At 48.0% G+C, this 18,089-nt stretch overlaps 2 protein-coding genes and 1 long non-coding RNA gene across 3 annotated transcripts in view; 1 reads left to right on the top strand and 2 right to left on the bottom strand.

Annotated features, from left to right (window-relative positions):
* Positions 1-44: 44 nt before the first annotated feature.
* On the bottom strand, positions 45-5,415 carry LOC128100691 (creatine kinase U-type, mitochondrial). Its single transcript, XM_052723221.1, has 9 exons — positions 5,079-5,415; positions 4,271-4,469; positions 3,963-4,058; positions 3,240-3,461; positions 3,006-3,091; positions 2,761-2,884; positions 1,102-1,236; positions 803-928; positions 45-281 (listed from the first exon to the last, which is right to left on the bottom strand). Exons 1-9 carry the CDS (start codon positions 5,225-5,227, stop codon positions 165-167), a joined length of 1,254 nt encoding a protein of 417 aa, XP_052579181.1. The 5' UTR covers positions 5,228-5,415; the 3' UTR covers positions 45-164.
* A 308-nt stretch (positions 5,416-5,723) lies between these two features.
* On the bottom strand, positions 5,724-9,052 carry LOC128100697 (uncharacterized). Its single transcript, XR_008214889.1, has 2 exons — positions 7,356-9,052; positions 5,724-6,321 (listed from the first exon to the last, which is right to left on the bottom strand). It is a non-coding gene; the product is annotated as an uncharacterized LOC128100697 (long non-coding RNA).
* A 1,943-nt stretch (positions 9,053-10,995) lies between these two features.
* The window catches only part of Ppip5k1 (diphosphoinositol pentakisphosphate kinase 1), a 44,107-nt gene continuing 37,013 nt past the window's right edge, over positions 10,996-18,089 (top strand). Inside the window, 10 exon segments of the mRNA XM_052723209.1 lie at positions 10,996-12,062; positions 13,458-13,559; positions 13,821-13,995; positions 14,379-14,574; positions 14,993-15,083; positions 15,276-15,361; positions 15,687-15,841; positions 15,977-16,078; positions 16,910-17,071; positions 17,161-17,282. Of these exon segments, the coding sequence (XP_052579169.1) occupies positions 13,849-13,995; positions 14,379-14,574; positions 14,993-15,083; positions 15,276-15,361; positions 15,687-15,841; positions 15,977-16,078; positions 16,910-17,071; positions 17,161-17,282 (1,061 nt within the window). The 5' untranslated portion in view covers positions 10,996-12,062; positions 13,458-13,559; positions 13,821-13,848.

Genomic DNA, 18,089 nt, shown 5'->3' with positions numbered 1-18,089 from the left:
TTCCTCCTCACCACACCAACAGAAATAACACAGACAGCTGGGACATAATGTGAAGTCTTTACTAGGAGAGGGAGTAAGGGGCAGGTCCAGGGCAAGCAGAATGGGCCACCATTAAATATGCGGAAGTCCTGGGGCTCTTGATTCATTTGCTGGGGATGGGGGGGTTAATGTTTGCCATGGACGAGAGGTGCAGGGATTCGGATATCCTGTCCTCTCTCCAGACGCCGTTCACAGTCAATCAAATAGTTTACTCCATCGATGACCAGCTGTACCAGCTCCACCTGAAGAACACTCATCTTGATCTCTACTTCCCACAGTCTAGCTGAACTTCTTTTTCTTCCCCTCTCTTTCCTTTCTTCCTTCCTTCCTTCCTTCCTTCCTTCCTTCCTTCCTTCCTTTCTTTCTTTCTTTCTTTCTTTTTCTTCCTTCCTTCCTTCCTTCCTTCCTTCCTTCCTTCCTTCCTTCCTTCCTTTCTTTCTTTCTTTCTTTCTTTCTTTCTTTCTTTCTTTCTTTCTTTCTTTCGAGACAGGATCTCACTATGTAGCCCTGGCTGGCCTGGAACTTGCTGTGGAGACCAGGCTGGCCTGAGATTCACAGAGATCCACCTGCCTCTGCTCATCTTAAAAGCATGAGCCACCTTGCCCGACCTCAATTTCTTTCTTAGCACTGATCTTCCATCTCTGAAAACGTATTTCCCCTCCTCTCCCCAACTCAACCTGAGCTTTCCTTCAGATTCTATTACATTCCCGAGGCTCACTCACTGTCTTATCTCAACTCCTCCACCTAATTCATAAGACCTTACCTCTGACTTGCCAAGTCGATCCAAATTAGAGATGTCAAAGACACTGCCCGTGGCGGCAGTGTCCACCCCTCCAGTCCCACGCTTTTGGAGTCTCAAGTTCTCCAGAATCTTTGGGAAACGACTATCCTATAGGCAAGACAGAAATCAGGGGCAGGTCAATAGAGGCAGAGACTATTCCTACCTTGCCCTTGGCCCTTTAGCTGTGATATGATATGCCTGGCTCCTTTCAGAGAGCCTTCTCCTTCCCCATCCAATCTCCTTCTCACTCACACCCCTCTCTAACCCCACATCTCCTTTACTTTGCTTAGCAGGGGCAGCTTGATGTGCACTCCTGCCCGAAGTCCAGTGCCCAGGTTAGATGGACAGGTCAAGATGTATCCCAAACGTTCATTCCACATGAACTCCCAGCCTCGTTCCTGGATCAGCTTCTCCACCTGTGCCGACAGAAGTTCTGTTGTGAGAAAATCGGGGATGGCTCTATCCCTCTTAGTTAGCCCTTACAAACACTCTAGAAATATGTCTACAACAAGAAACTTGAGAATGGATGAATGGCATGTTCTTTGTTGTTAAAAAATTATTGTCATCGCACATGAAAGGTAACTTTGATATTGCGCTATATGCATACTGATAAGATTGTGGACAAACAGATTGTTCATAAAGAAACTTGAGGGAATGGTACATTAAGGGTGGCCTATGGAAATGAACAGAAGTGGTACACAGACAGATAAATGGTTGATTGTTTCATGAGCTCTTTATGTATCAATTATCTTCTTAACAAAGAGCAGAGGGTCCTTTGGACAGAAACAGGATGATAAGAGTTGGCACAGGAAGAGGCAGGAGAGCCTGCTCTTAGCTGGAGAGGAATGAGAAAGTAGAGCAGAGAAGCCAGATCCATCGGTACAGGCGTGAGGAGAGGGGGAGTGCAGAGGTGTCCCTGCTTTCCTGAGCCAGTCTAACCACCATTAGACTATTAGAATTGAAGAGACTAGGGTCTGTCAGAGCAATAGACACAAAGGCCACTACCCAGGATAAGTAAAGATGACACTCTCAATAGCTCAGAAGGAATCATAAGCCTGAAACTAATCATGCTGAAGCTAACACTTATTGGAGGACAGTTACTTTGCCTGCATTATTTCATTTAATCCTCACAACCTAAAATATAAGCAATCATATTATCTCAACTTTACAGATGAGGAAACTGAGTCATATAATTAAAGAGTATTTTTCTACCCACTCATAAAACATTATCCATCCCTTGCCAAAAATAGTATAAGCTTCCCAGCTAGAATCTAAAAGCGAAGCTCTCTTTCTTTACAAGTCCAAAAATAAAACTGTAGATAAAAGAATATACACTAAGGATTAGATCTATGGCAGTTTCTAACACAGAATTAAATATAGAGACCCAATCCATAAGACCACAGATTAACCTCTCATCTAGAACCATTCATTCTAGAACTTAAGCCATTTCAGCCTCCATCTCCCCTAGTCCCTCTCCCATTCTCAGCTCACAGCCTAGATACAATGCTAGATAGAACCCATCGTCAAGGCCCACCTTGGCTCAGAACTGGGTGATGTGTCATAAACATACCAATCTCTCACCCCCTACATCAATCCAGGCTCAAACATTCTTCTTAGCTGCATATCCTACCTCACACCACCCACCCTAGCACTGGCTTGCCATATCACTGGTTTCTTCTTTGCATTACTTGGCAAAGATTATGCTTTACTTCCTTCCTTAGGTTACCGACATTCTTCCTATTTTAAGAGTAATGATATGCCCTGGTTTTATAAGGATGACCCTGGTTCATGACTACTGTCCTTGTGTGATTAATAATCACTCTTTCTACGATCAGAAATACCCTGGGTTGGCTGACAAATGACATAGCCAATCTACCTATGCTACTCTTTGGCTTTTCTCATTTCCCCCCACTCAGCTCCCTTGCACACCCTTCTCCAACCTCTTTGAGGCCCCGGCAGAATCTCTCAAACACTCTCTTCATGTTGCCACCTTTCTCCATAGAGATGACCCGTGTGTGGTCCTCCTCGTTCACCCAGATCAAGAAACTCTTCTCATTGTTGTGCCTGAGGGAAGAGGTAAAGGGGTCAAGAGGCAAGACGAGAACTGGGGGAGATGGAGGGGAAGTGTGTGTGTGTGTGTGTGTGTGTGTGTGTGTCACACAAAGAAGGCGGATCAGCCTCATACCAGATTCCTCGAGCATCTGGCCAGTCTCGAGCCATCCCTGCTGCGGTCAGCAATGGGGACACAGGCTTGTCGAACAGAAAATGGTCCTGAGGAGAATAAAGGGATTGGACATAAGAATTCTCACAGTATCGTCTGGGTCTCTCCAAGTCCATCTATCTTATCTGGCCCAGCCTCCCCTCTGACCCTTTTCCATCAGCTGCTCCCACAGCCCCGGTCCCTCTCAAGGCCCCTCACATCAATGAGTTGTTGCTGCTCAGCCTCTGTCATCTCACTGAGCCTGTAGTATCGTCCGGCCAGGTCACCCTTCAGGCCGCTCAGTGCGTCCACCACCACACGTTCTACCTCTCGCCGCTCGGCCCGAGTGCAGGCTGGAGGCAGACTGAGTCCCCTGATGCTTCGGCCAGTTCTGACTCTTGAGGACAATACATACCTCTCATCAAAGTAGCCAGAACGGATCTGGGGAGTCAAAGAACGAGTAAGTCACAGACACACCACAGGTGGGAGCTCTTAAGGATTATAAAGCATTCACTGGAAGGAAGGACATATTGTACAGGCATGCTAACTGAAGAGGACGTCATGGTCTATTTCTCCAAACTTCCTACTTTGGGTACATCCTTTTTTTTTTGAGGTGGAGGGGGGGTGTCTTTGCTGAGAGCTGAGATTACAGGTGTGAGTCACCACACCCAGCCAAGGCATAGTCACTTTTTAAAAAATTCTTTCACAATTTCATACACATAGTGGACTTTGATCATATTTTCCCCAGCCCCATTATCCTGATATAGTCACTCTTATCCACTGTGTCTTCATATCTGCTATTCTTCGAGATATACAGTTCTTTCTCTTATCAATATCGAAAGCTCAGCAGTCTAACCATGATCCAGGAAACAAGGTATAATGATTGGATACAGAACATTGTGCACAAGGCCACACAAATCGGAAGTGTCGTAAGTGGCTCACTTTACTGGCATCAAGGTCAGTGGTGTGCTTCATTGTTCGGGGGTCATATCCGTTATGTCGCTCTTGGATCACAGGGTCAAACAGTTCGGCAAATATCTGAGAGGGAATTAAGAGAGAGAGATGGTTAAAAAGAAGAAACTCCTTCCTACACTTCAATTGTAGATTGATTTCCCCGGGTCGGAAAATTTGAGTATCGACAATCCAGAGTCTTGAGGGAACAGACATGAAGGATCTTTAGGGGGAAGAAGGAACTAGGATTTCTGGGAAGGTGACTTGGGTCACCAGGGAGACTCTGAGGGGCCCCCTACCTCATAGGTCTCCTCATCTCCAGCCACCATGCCCACAGTCTTGATGAAGGGGTGGCCGGGGTTGTCCACGCCAGTCTGGATGCACTGATCTAGTGTCCAACCGGTGGGTGTGGTCTTGTCGCAGAGCCGTGCATAGACTGCTGGGGTCAGGTGACTGGCCATGCAGTTGTTGTGTTTTCGGAGGTCTGGGTACTCAGCACTGGGAAGGGGGTACCCAGTAACCATGGAGGGAGAGCACAGGAGACTAGACCTACTGATGTCAACTGGGAGCTGTCCAGGGAGCCATGTCTGCCTGTGCTTCTTGGAAGGAGGGGGAATTAGAGGTAGGCTAAATCTTGATAATCTCTTTAGGGATTTCCAGGGTCTTTTTCCCCCCCTAATAGTTCTAGCTGCCTGTGGCTGCCTCAATTCCCCCAGATCTACACAGTTCCTTTTCTCTAGTGAGCATAACAGTAGAGGTGGGGGAGGGGAAAGACTCAGGAGAATTAAGAACAAGGAGAATAGGTCGAGATGGGGGAAAGGTAGTTTCTAGTCATCCAGTAAGGTGAACCTAGACCTCGCAGGCCAAAGCTGGCTTGGAGGCAGAGACATCAGGTGACAGGTTCTTAGACATGATCTTGCTTTACGGATTTGGCCCTACTCCTCCTATACGGCTGGGATCTCCAAACTGTACAGAAATCCATCTTCTTGGAGGGGGGGAAGCTGTCTATTGCTCAAGTCATCCTTTCTACCCCCCTTCGGTTCCCATCATCATCACCATCACCACCACCACCCCAGCCCCCACCTCATGCGTCTCAGGCACTGATACCTCGGGGGATACAGTCTCCTTCGTTCACTGGCAGCTCGTACAGATTCCGGACGGAGCAGAATCCCAGCGGCGAGAGACCCAGCTCCAGCCAAAGCCAGGAGCCTGAGTCCGGGGCGGGCAGACAACAGACGGGAGAAGGGACCAGCCATGGCTTGGGGATGCAGCTACTGGATTCGGAGCAAATCAGGAACTAGGAGGAAGGATGCAATCGGGTAGTGAGAGGGCCGGAGCTGGGTCCGAGGCTGAAGCCAAAATAGGGGTCACGATGAAGGCTGAAGCTGAAGTGGCAGCCGGTGCCAACCAGGCTGCAGGAGAGGCGCAGCGAGCAAGCGGCCAGCCAGCGGAGCAGAGGGAGGCCCCAGCCGCAGTCTCCAGGGGTGGGGCTCACCCAGACTCCGCCTTCCCGCCTGCCACCGCGCTAGGTGTGCGGGGGTGGGGTTGGGTAGCACCAGCCAGGTAATTAGGAAGGCCGGAGACTCAACTCGCTGAGGCTGGGGACATAGGCCCACCGAGAATGAGGGTAGTCAGATTTCAGCACCAAGTAGAGGACAGCACCACGGGGATTCCCGAAGCCTGAAACCCCCTTCTCCCATGCCCCTTCTGTTTAATCTGAAACCCAATCCGTCTATTTTGTGGTTATTGGGGGGGGGGGGGGGGTGACATTGCCCAGCCTCTTCTCTGAATTCGATCTGCACACAATCTCTCCATTTTACCCAGGAGAGGCAGCCTCAGGAAAACCACAGAATAAACAGATACCAGAGGAAGGTTGAGAGAACACACTAGAGGAAGAGCACACCCGATGCCTGCCTCCCAAGGTCACCTTTTCCTAAGAACCAGGAAGAGGACCAGGGAACCAACTTCCTGCTACACCTATCCTTTCCTAACAAGGTTGAGAAAGGATTACTTGGGAAGAATCAGGGAACTATTAGCTCTTATTCCATCTGTACTGTCTCCCACACACACTGTCCCCAAGTCTTCAGCTTGACTATTTCCTGCCTCCATTTCTCATGGGGCCCTGTTTTTTTTTTTTTCCCCTCCTCTACCCTATCCCCTACTTCACCTTTGATCTTTCATTTTTCTTCCTCCATTCCAGGCTCCAACCTGTCTGCTGTTCACAGGACTCCTGAATAGTGTCTGAAGCTTGCCTACCTGTTGATTGCTCTGGGTGTGGGGCTGGGGCTGGGCAGGGAACGGTGAGTCTCTTCTTCCTTCTCTCCCTTCTCAGCAGCTGGCAGTTCCTGGACTGGAGGGGAATATAAAGAGAGGAGAAGGGCGTGGTGAGATGATTGGGTGTGGAATGGAACAGGCACGCACAGGTCTCCCGAACCACATGGGTTTCTCTCTTGGCTCTCTAACACAGTTTAATCTGGAGTGGAAAGGCTGGCGGTGTCCAAGGGCATAAGGTTATCAGGGAATCTCTGCCTTCTTCCTGGTCCTCTCTCTCTTGGGTGAAGTGCACGTTCAGACTCAAGAGGGTTTGTTTCCACAGCTACAAGCAGGACTAGGTGCTACTTGACTTTTATTATAGCAGGAAAGAGAATGAAAACTGGAGTTGAGACAGGGATCCGAGGCTTTGGTGTGGGGGGCCAGCCAAGGCAGAGCAGACATATTGACATTAATATAGCTTCCTTTAGCTTCCTGATGTTCCAGAAGACAGTAAGATATTTGGAAATCTTAAGAATGTTTGGAAAGAAGACTTGCCCTTCACAACCCCCACTGGCCCCACAAATACACATTCCCTTATTACCCTCAAGCCCCCCTCCCCCATGGCTACTTTTTTACCTTCCTTATTTGTGGGTATCCTTAGAAGCTACACATTTCTTTTTTTGGTCCATTACTTAACCCCCTTCTCTTGATAAAATACAATTCTCAGAGAATAGATTGGAATCTTCTGTTGGAGCTTGCTCACTTTTGGAGACAAAAAAATGTTACCTCCGCTGTGGGTGTTCATTATCTAGGTGAAGGAGTAGTTATGAGTAAGTAAATGTAATTACTTGGGATGGTGTGTATTTACCCAGATAAAAGAAGGAGATAATCTTACAGAGCAATGGGGCTGTTATTTGGCTGAGAAGGTGTTCAGGAGATAGGGGGTGGGAAGGGAGAATAACAGAAGAGAATAAAGCCAGCTAGAGTAGAGAAGTTATTTAAGTTTGGAAAATGCCTTCCTACATGAAATAACAGCTCTGTCGAGAAGATTCATATATTTGTGTACTTTTCTTGTTCTTCGTGAGCCTCTGACAGGCATGTGATGTGTTGTTAGTCATTTTAAAAAATTACCTTATGGGACTGGAGGGATGGCTCAGTGGCTGCTCTTTCAGAGGGCTTAGTTCAATTCCCAGCAACCACATGGTGGCTGACAACTGTCGATAACTCCAGTTGCAGGGGATCTGACGCTCTCTTCTGTTCTTCGGGCACCAGGTATACACATGGTACACAAACATGCAGGCGAAACACCCACACACATGCAGAAAATTATTCTCTTGCCTATGGGAAGTTGTCTATCTATATCTCTCTATATATACATCTATAGTACTTTATTTAATAATTATTATTGCTAATATTTAATGCTTTAAAGCACTTTACAATTACAAGGAACCCGCTGGGCAGTGGTGGTGCATGCCTTTAGTCCCAGCACTAGGAAGGCAGAGGCAGGCGGATCTCCATGAGTTTGAGGCCAGCCTGGTCTACAGAGTGAGTTCCAGGATAGACAGGACTACACAGAGAAACCCTGTCTCAAAAACCAACCAAACAAACAAACAACACACACACACACAACCCCACAAAAATGCCTGCAATTACAAGGAACCTTTATATATGTATATTTTTTCATTGAGAATTAGATCATTCTAACATACGACCAGGATCAGAGAGTCTATTTTCAATGGTATCAATGGAGAAGTTTTACACTTGGGAGATGCTGTGATTACTTGTTCTAATGGCTGGAATTGTAGAGGAGGGATGAGTCTGAGCATTAACTATGGTTGATTATTTGTAGATTCTGTCCTTAGAATCATCTTTATCCATTCACGAGGCCTTGGGGGTTAGTGGTGGTCAGTAAGCTAAGGCATCTAACTAGGAAAACTGTGAGGTCCCTAAAGCTACAGAGAACAAATGGAGAATTTCAAACTCCTGACCAGGGAAGCCTAAATGAAGACTCAAGCACAGCACTAATATACGTACAAGAAAATGTTTCATATGAGCATATCTGCTCTGTTTAAATAAGAAATGCCCTTTACAGGCTCCTGTAGTGGAGCTTGCTTACCAGCTGATGGACTTTTGTGAAGTGATTGGATTCTGAGGGCTTCGATCTAATCAATGGATTCATAATGTGATGACATTATTGGAACATGGTGAAAGAGAGGGTGTGGGGCCTAGTTGGAGAAAATATGTCCCTGTGGCATACCTTGGACAATGCATCTTGTCCTCTGCCCCTTCCTCCCGCTCTGCTTTCTATGAGCCAACAAGCAAATACCCTTTACCCAGCCACCATTGCGTTCTGCCTTTCCTCACGGCCAAAGCAATGGAGCTAAGGATCAAAACTTCTGAACCCCTGAGCCAAAATCAATCTCTTTCCCCACGGACTGCTTTTCTTAAGTATTTTGTCACACGCAGCAGCACCGTGTAAATCTGGTGTTGAGTTCCGTCCTTACAAATAAGCACAGTCGAGGCTCCAGGAAGTAAAGTGACTTTCCCAAAGCTACACGATCAAGAGCAAGATTCAAACCCAGCTTTTCAGATTCCAAGGCTGGAGACCAGAGAAGAAGCAGAGTGTGGAGACAGTAATCAGTTTATTCAGTTTTCCACGTCCACCGTTTTCTTGCATCTTTCATAAATCAGTCTTTGTTCCTCCCCTTCACTTTACCCATCTGCTTCTGTTTGTCTCCCGCGTCCCTACCTCTTCCCTTTCCGCCTTCTGGCCTTCTGTCTACCTCTATCACACCTGGATTTGCTTTACAGAGAAAAAAAAAAAAAAAAAAAAAGGCAAGACTCGGTTTTTGCCCTCGGGGCGGTGCAATGTCACAAGCTTTGCCTCTCCTTCGCGTATCTCATTTCTTCCTCCATTGGGGTCACCGGTTAGCCCCTCCGTCTGGGCTGTGGGCTGGCGACGCAGGAGGAAATCAAGAGGCAGCGGAGCATCGGGTTGCACTTCCCGAGGCAGCCACTAGGAGCCACCCTCCGCCACGCCGAAGCTCCGGCCAACGCAGCCTGACTGTTGCCGGTGCGCGCCCTCCGCCGATTGGCGGGACGGCAAAGAAGTCGCGCTTTGATTGGGCCGCTGTCAGGTGTCGCTGCCGGCAGGTTCGGCTGCGCGAGCGGAGGGAGGCGGGTGAGTGCGGGCCGGGGGCGGTGGGGGAGTGGCTGGGGCTGGGGGCGGTATCCGGGAGGGTGGGCTCGGCCGGGGGCTCTCCCTGCGCCCGGGGGCCGTGGGCCGTCCCGGGCGGGGACCGCTTCGGAGGGAGGCGCGGCGGGGGAGGCCTCAATGTCAGCGTAGGGAGAGCGAGGCGGGGACGGCGGGGGCGGGCAGAGGCGAGTGTGGTCAGGATGGGAGGGCGGGATTCGTGACCCGACGCTGAGAGAGAGGACGGCCGAGCGGGTCAGTGGGAGAAGAGATTGGTGTGGAGGGGTCTGCGGGAGGACTAAGGGGACCCCCCCCTCCCCCCGGGAAGATGGAAGGCTTTCAGGGACAGGGCTGGGGACTCTGGGAGGAGGGCCGGGGCTGGGTTTCAGGGGAGGGGACCGAGGTGGAGGGTCGTGCGCGAGAAGCCGAGGGAGGACCAGAGGGCGCTGGGTGCTGGCGGAGTGAGGAGAGGGGCTGGCTGGCCAGGGGAGAGGGTCTGCTGAGGAGCGGGTTCCTGTGGAGAGGTGAACCTCCAGCAGGGCTAGTGTGAGGAAGGAACCTCGTTATAGGGGATCCTCGTTGAAGCGGGGGGGGGGGGGTCACTAAGTGTTCATCATTAACGGAAAGATGCAACCCAGTGTACCCTAGAGGCTGAGGCAGGCGGATCCTGAGTTCAAGGCTATCCTTGGCTACATAGAGTCTGTCTCCAAAAAAAAAAAAAAAAAAAGTGTTAGCAAGTGTGATGACTCATGTGCAGGTTTGGAGTGTTGTTTACTTCTGGGAGTCACTGAGTGGGAGAATTGGCTGGATTCGTTGCATCGATTGATCAGTGATTGGGGTGCAGCAGGCACGTGGGGAGTAAGGTTAGGGGAGTCGGTGAAGAGCCCTTATCACAGATTGGGGAGAGAAGGCAGGAGGAGTGAGCTGACTCTGAGAACAGGCAGCAGATGGTTGACTGGTGTCAGAATAAGGAATATGTCGGAAACATTAAACTTGCCTTACTTAGGAAGGAAGTGGGAAGCAGGCAGAGCGGCTCTCGCCTGTAATCCCAACACTTGGGAGACGGAGAGAGGGGGATTACAATGAGTTTGAGGCCAGCCTGAGCTACACAGGCAGACATTGCCTCAAAACAACGGGAGGTTGGGGGGGGCGGGGCTCCCTTTTGAAGGTGGGAAAAGTCAGTAGTGGTGGTGGTGTGAGGAGTTCCTGTGTTGGTTTCCTTTGCTGTTGTTGGATCCTCTATCAAATGCAAGGTGATGACAAGAAATTGGAGGTCCATGCCAACTGCCCTCAACTCTAAGAGCTAAAGAAGTTCCAGCCCACGGTTGCTCTAACCCGACTCCAGATCTAATTTAGCACAGGTGCCCCCTAGATCGTCTCCTTGTTCCCTCCACCCCTTCCCTCCCTCCATAGTCAGCCTGCCCTTTGCCCCGGTGCAGGATCTGCCGTTTTCTTAGGCAACAAAGGTCGGGGAGAAGAAGAAGAGGAAAGAGCACAGAGGACAGGAGCGTGGTTTTGGAAACACCACATTGGAACCCCAGCTTCTCCCAGAAGTACATCCAAATAAGCCCTTGGCTGTGTCCTGGCTGTCCCCGCCAGGCTTCTTTCTGTGTTTGCTTTGTTAACTATGAATCTGGAGCCTCATCTCCTTTCAGTCGGTGTTTGTGAGCAGACGTCTCCATCCTATTTTCTCCCATCCCAGGGCTGTAGTAGAATTCCAAGAACACGGCTGGATGTTGTTTTTAAAAAAAAAAGAAAAGAAAAGAAAAAAAGCGGGGAAGACTTCAGGAAAGGGCAGCTGGTGAAGGAATCCTCGACACAGGGAGGGCTCCCGTTTCAGAAAAGGCACAAAGAGTGTGATGAAGCTCTGAAGTTGTGAGATATCTTTGGGAATGCCACGGTTAGGTCACTAAAAGGGAATGCAAAGGAATGGTCTGTCAGTCAGGAGGCGTGCGTGTGTGCGAACCGCAGTGCATAACAGGAGACGTCAAGGAGAAGAATGTTCTGTCTTGTGGTTGAGCAATCGAGGCATCAGATGATCAAGACTGAGGCCGCTAAGGTCTATATAAAGGTCATCTATAATTTTCTAATCAAAGCTGCAACCCTAGTTGTAATGGGAGAGTCTTAAATTAAAATAGAGAGCGGAATTATTGAAGACTTTAAAACTCTGTAAGAGTAAGTTAACTAATTTACTCAAGGAGTTCCTGGCTTCATTAGGGTTGACAGTGTTTCTGAGAACTATCGAACATGGAAAATTTCTGTTGAGTGACTCCATTTTATTTTTGGAAAATAACAATAGTTGCTCATACCCTTACAATTCATTATTAGCAAATATTAGCCTTGCTTGTATTAGCTTCCAATCTTTTTGAGTTTTGAAAATAGACATTTATTTATAGGCAAGGTTGTATAGGCATCATTGGAAACTTAACATCATTCTCTTTTTTTCTTCAAATGTAACTACTGTTACAGATTTGGTGTCTTTTCAGTCCATTTTTAAAATTATGTACCACTTTTAAAATTATGTATTTTGTTTTGTTTTGGGGACAGGTCTCACTGTGTAGTCCTGGCTGGCCTGGACCTCACAATGTAGACCAGGATAGCCCTGAATTCACAGAGATCTCCCTGCTTTTACCTCCCAAGTTCAGGTATTGAAGGCATGCACCACCACACCCAGATTCAGTCTACTAACTGGGGGCTGGAAAGATGGCTTAGTGAATAAGATCCCTGGTTGTTCTTTCAGAGGACCTGGGTTCTGTTCCTAGCATAAGTCTGTACAGAGATACCTCCAGGTAGAACACCCATACATATAAAAGTCATGCTTAAAAACAACAAGAAAAACAAACCAACGACAGACTTGAACTAATTGCATGTGCAGTCATAAATAGCTCGTGATGTTTATTTATGCACATAGACTGTGCTCTGTGTTCACCCTGACGTTTTGTGGTTGGAAACTGTTGTATGTAGCTTACATGTTTAGTGTGTATGTTTATGGACCTGTAGCACATGTGGAGGTCAGAGGATAACTTGTGGAAGTCAGTCCTCTTCCTCCACCAGGTAGGTCCTAGGGTCCAAGATGGTTAGGCTCGGCACCAAGGGCCTCCATTCGAATCATCTTGCTGGCCCTCGTTCATCTTTAAAATCTGGTATTTTGTCTTTCTTTTCTATATACGGCATCATGGTTTACCATTCTTCTTATGGCATCTGAATTGTTCTTAGTTTTTCCCTAGGCAACAATGAGCTGGAGAAGGGAAGAATGTCTTTGTGTGTGTTCACAAGTGTGTGAGAGTCTTGCCATAACCATCTGTCTACCTCGGGGCTGCTAACAGTTAGGACTGAGTAGATCTTGAGATAGCATATACATCTTAGAATTTCTCATGGCGTTCCTGACGTCTGCTCACTAGAAACTAGTATAGCACCTTTCCAAGTTCTAGTAACCAGGCATGTCCCCTGACAGATCTCTCTCTGGTACTGCAAAATCACTAGAGTTTCTGCTAACACTCTAGGCATATGCACACAGAAGTGGAACTGCCAGCTTGTTCTGATCCAAACTCATAAGGTAGTCTTACCAATATGGCCTTAGTTAGGATTTTTTCCAGTGTAGCTGCTGCTATAAAGGACCTTGTCCTAGACCAGCATTGGTCTCATAGTACTAAAGGACAGTGGATGGATCACTGGGATTGCAGTTTGAGAATGGATTGAGAACTGCTGTGTGAACGTTTACAGTCTCAGCCTCCCAACCAGCACCAGACTTCTTTCCTTGAACTGATTCTCTGGATTTGGATATCTGTTTTATAAGGTGGTGTGGGTGAAGGAGAAAGTAATGTCCCTAGACCATGCTTAGAGTGGAGGGTGTCCTCAACACATGTTTCTTGAGCTAATACAGGTAGTAATGAGGGTGGAGTTTAAAAGCAGAGCTTTGGAGTTGTAGCATCCCTCTGCCGTCAACTCTAGCAGTGCCGTGGGGAGGGGGAGAGAGCTGGGAAGGATGTGGAATGAATCCAGAGTTTGAAATAAACGTCACTCTGACCTTCTCTTGGTAGGAATCAACAGTAGCCTTCCTTGAAGAACTGCCTCTTCTATTTGCTGCCTGGAGTTAACATTGTTTCCTGCTGGCAGAATCAGGGACATGCCAGCACTGTAAGGCTTAATCTCCTGATCCTCTTACCAGTTCTTGGCCGGGGTGGGGGAAACCGGGAAGAAAGAGAGTCCTTGCTTTGCTCTTACGTCTCTTTAGGCACGCCAACTCGTAGTACAGTTTCCTTTCTTATTGGTTCTTTCCATAGCTTGTTTCTGTTTCCTTTGTACCCGTGTAGTTCCCTCTCATTGTCTAGTTCCCTGTACCCCGTCCCCTACCCACTGTAAGGGTGCTGGATTCTAAGCTGATGGGGTGCCCACTTCTGCAGAGCGGGATGAGTGGGTGTTCCGGCGGGGATGTGGTCACTGACGGCCAATGAGGACGCGAGCACTACGGCCCACTTCTTCCTCGGAGCTGGAGATGAGGGCTTGGGCACCCGTGGAATAGGCATGAGGATGGAAGAGAGTGACAGTGAGCTCCTTGAGGACGAGGAGGATGAAGTGGTAAGTCCAGGGACAGGGATAGAGCTTGGTGTTGGGGCCCTTGTCCTAGAGAACTGACAGTCCGTGGATGGAGGAGACACCTCTGTTCTTTGCAAGCACAGACTCCCTGTGGTAAACAGGCTGTATCCTGACTAGGGGACGGGCAGTAGAGATTGGTCAGTTGCCTCTCTCTGAAACCCCTGCTCAGAGGTCCCCCTCCTGTTGTCTGATGGACACTGCCTCTTTTTCAAGAAGCCCTTTGCCTCCAGGCTTTCTTCTGTAGTAGACATCCTTTATCCCTTAGGTCCAAAGTCCTGACAAGAAACTGCCTTAGAAAGTTGTGACAGGGTTGGAGGTGAGACATGTGGGAATCTGGAGTTCCTGATTGCACGTCTTTTCTGTAGCCTCCAGAACCTCAAATTATTGTTGGCATCTGTGCCATGACCAAGAAATCTAAGTCCAAGCCGATGACCCAAATCCTAGAGCGACTCTGCAGGTTTGACTACCTGACTGTTGTCATCCTGGGAGAAGATGTCATCCTCAACGAACCTGTGGAGAACTGGCCGTCCTGCCACTGTCTCATCTCCTTCCACTCCAAAGGTTAGGGTCTGGGGAGGAAGGATGGCGATGGGGATGCTGGTTTGGGGATGGACTTCTTCTTATCCCATTAGTAAGAAAGAGGCTTCTCACCACACAAGAGATCAGTGAAGGGGAGTTTGCCTTCTGCTTCAGGGTTTGCCGGGTGTAGGTTAAAGCCCATATCCCAGCCACACAAGACGACTCAAGGGCACTTATGTTCTCCTATAGAATTGGATCTCTGGGAGGATCCTCCATGTAGTTGTGCTTATCTTCCTGATGAATATCCTGGACTGGAGGAGCTGGGCAGATAAGTGCTGGGTTAGATGTGCCGAGCAGCTCAGTGGCAGCCGCCAGCTCTAACGGGTCACGGTCTGTCCTGCTGTTTCCCACTCTGCCTCTTTCACGTTCTCTGGTCTCTCCATTTCTTTTTCCATCACAGGCTTTCCTCTGGACAAAGCTGTTGCTTACTCCAAGCTTCGAAACCCCTTCCTTATCAATGATCTGGCCATGCAGTATTACATCCAAGATAGGTATAGCTTCCCGTGGACCGGAGGGGTGGGTGAGCCTAAAATGTCCATTTTAGGAGGCCTACTCTGGGATGGGCAGAGTCAAACAAACGTGCTTCATTTTTGTACCATATCATATTGAGTTATGGTTCCCTGTGCCTCTCCCCCTTGTCACCCTCACCTTCCATACTTGACTGATTTATTTTGGGGAGACAGGAGGGAGGTGTACCGGATCCTGCAGGAGGAAGGTATTGATCTGCCGAGATATGCTGTACTCAACCGTGACCCCGCCTGTCCCGAGGGTAAGTAACTGCCTGTGTCTGATCATTCCCTGCCTTGACTCCCACGATTTAGCCCAGTATCTGTCCCATAAACATCTCCTCTCTACAGATCTGCGTGGGCCTTTGACTGTTGTATTATAGGTAGAGTCATGGGTCTTTAGGTAGAGCCTTTGAACTTTTATATAGATATTATCCTATCTAAATGCCAGATGTGAGCATTGCCATATCTGTTATAGGACAGGGTCATAAAATTTGAAAGGTTGTATAGATTAAAACCCCAGGGAAAGAGGAGTTGGAAATACTCTCCAACCTTAGTCCCTAAGAACGATCACACGCCCATCTTCAGAGTGTAACCTGATAGAAGGAGAAGACCAGGTGGAGGTCAACGGAGCTGTCTTCCCCAAGCCCTTTGTGGAGAAGCCAGTGAGTGCAGAGGACCACAATGTTTACATCTACTACCCCAGCTCCGCTGGAGGAGGAAGCCAGCGCCTCTTCCGGAAGGTACGGGAGACCTCCGAGCATCTGGAAAATCAGAGAGTAGAAGGAGAGAGTGAGGTTGTTGGGAATGGAGAGGGGATCTGTGGCCAGAGCCTGGAGACTGAGGCAGTGTTGCTCCCCTTCTCTTTCCTCCTAAAGATTGGCAGCCGGAGCAGTGTCTACTCCCCTGAGAGCAGCGTCCGGAAGACAGGATCATACATCTATGAGGAGTTCATGCCAACAGATGGCACAGATGTTAAGGTTATGGTGGATACAGAGATTTTAAAATGTTATAAACATCTGGGTGGGATTGAGGTGCTTGGGAAGCAAGTGGTAGTATGTGTGGATAGGATCTTAGAAAATAAAGCATGAGTTCAACTGGCTTTCACATTCAAGTGAAGATAACACATGAGATGTAGATGTTCTCATTTTCACTATCAGAGCAAGAGCAAGGTACCATAGTAAATTGTAAAACATTGGTAAATTATTATCTAATAAGAACTAGACAATAGTGTCAGAGTTCTAAGGAGAAACCTTTGTAATATCACTGGAATAAGGCTTGGTACCAAAAATATCAGTCTCTGTATTCTTTTTTAAAAGTTGTCTTATTACATTTATTTATGTGTGTGTGTGTGTGTGTGTGTGTATGTGTGTGTGTGTGTGTGTGTGCACCATAGCATGCACATGGAGTCAGAGGACAACTTTGGGAGTCACTTCCTCCTTCATCCATGTGAATCCTGATGATCAGGCTCGTCAGCCAACATCTCTACCTGCTGAGCCATCTCATGACCCCAGTCTTTGTATTCATAATGTTCGGAGGGTTTTTCCGTTTATCCTGTCTTTGTTTTAAGACAGGGTCTCACTATGTAGCTCTGGCTGACCTAGGACTTGCTGTGTAGACCAGGTTGTCACTGAACTCATGAAGTCCCGCCTTTGCCTCCTGAGTGCTGGGATTAAAGGCGGGTGCCACCACTCTTGGCTGTGCAGAGTTTTGTTTTTTATTCTGGAATCGTCTACAGACCTAGTGCTCATATTGTCTTCTCACATGCAGGGTGAGCTGTGGGCATGCTCAGTGATGCTATGTACCTGCAGGTGTATACAGTGGGGCCAGATTATGCCCATGCTGAAGCGAGAAAGTCTCCAGCTCTGGATGGGAAGGTGGAACGGGACAGTGAGGGGAAAGAGGTTCGCTATCCAGTCATGTTGACCGCCATGGAAAAGCTGGTGGCCAGGAAGGTCTGCGTGGCTTTTAAGGTAGAATGGGCCCATGGGGCCGTGGGATGAAGGGAAGAAACAGGGGCAGGGGTTGGGAGCCGTCTCTGAGTCACCTTGCCTTTTTGCAGCAAACAGTTTGTGGATTTGACCTTCTTCGTGCCAACGGTCACTCCTTTGTGTGCGACGTCAATGGCTTTAGCTTTGTCAAGAACTCGATGAAATATTATGATGATTGTGCCAAGATTCTGGGGTAAGAGACATAGTGGGCTGGGGTACGGGGAAGAGGGCTCAGGAGCTTTCTCTTCATAACCTGGGTGTGATGATCTGTGCCTGTTACCCTAGCACTTGGGAGGTGGAAGCAGTTTGAGACTATCCTGGGATACATGAGGCCGTACAGATAAATAAATAAACAAACAAATCAATAAAGCTTTTCTTTATTTTAACTATTTTAAAAATGATTCAAAAGTCAAAAAATGGAAAAGGAGAAGGGACTACTCAGCCCCCTGCTGCCTCAGTACTGTGTTCCTCAGAGATGATTGCTATTAACAGTTACAGCTATAACAGATTGTCTTTCTCTCCCATGTGTAAATAATTGTGGTTTACTGAATGTGACAGTATATGATTTTGCTTTTAAAATAGCATGTAATATGTGAACCATTGAAAAAAACCTAAGGAATGATGAATATAGTGAGCATCCATGGATATGGTAGTTTTAGCCAAGCACTGTCTATCTTAAGAAGTACACCATTAGGCCAGATGTGGTGGTACATACCCTTAATCCCAGCACTCAGGAGCCAGAGGCAAATGGATCTCTGTGAATTCCAGGGCAGTCAGAGCTACATAGTGAGAGACCTGTCTCAAAAACAAACAAAACATTGTTGAGGGCCAGCAAGATGACTCAGAGGATAAAATGTGTGCATGTGTCCCACAAACCTAGCTATGTGAATTTGATCCCTGGAACCTATGGAAAGGGGGGAAAAGAGAACCAACCCCACTAATTTGTCTTCTGACCTCCACACACATATATACCCACAAACACATCATGCATACGTATGCA

The sequence above is a fragment of the Peromyscus californicus genome, unplaced genomic scaffold (genome assembly GCF_007827085.1).
Source record: "Peromyscus californicus insignis strain IS unplaced genomic scaffold, ASM782708v3 Scaffold_7__1_contigs__length_154581171, whole genome shotgun sequence".
NCBI lineage: Eukaryota > Metazoa > Chordata > Mammalia > Rodentia > Cricetidae > Peromyscus > Peromyscus californicus.
This window is presented reverse-complemented; position numbering and strand designations above follow the sequence as displayed.

Bases quoted from the DNA above. Each gene is read 5' to 3' on its own strand.
- LOC128100691 (XM_052723221.1), bottom strand. From the start codon at position 5,227: ATGGCTGGTCCCTTCTCCCGTCTGTTGTCTGCCCGCCCCGGACTCAGG. The intron at 3,462-3,962 runs GTGAGCCACTTA...TTGACTCCCCAG, and splicing joins CTGACCTTGATGCCAGTAAA to ATCCGTTCTGGCTACTTTGA. The intron at 1,237-2,760 runs GTTGGAGAAGGG...CTGTCGGCACAG, and splicing joins TCTGCCGGGGCCTCAAAGAG to GTGGAGAAGCTGATCCAGGA.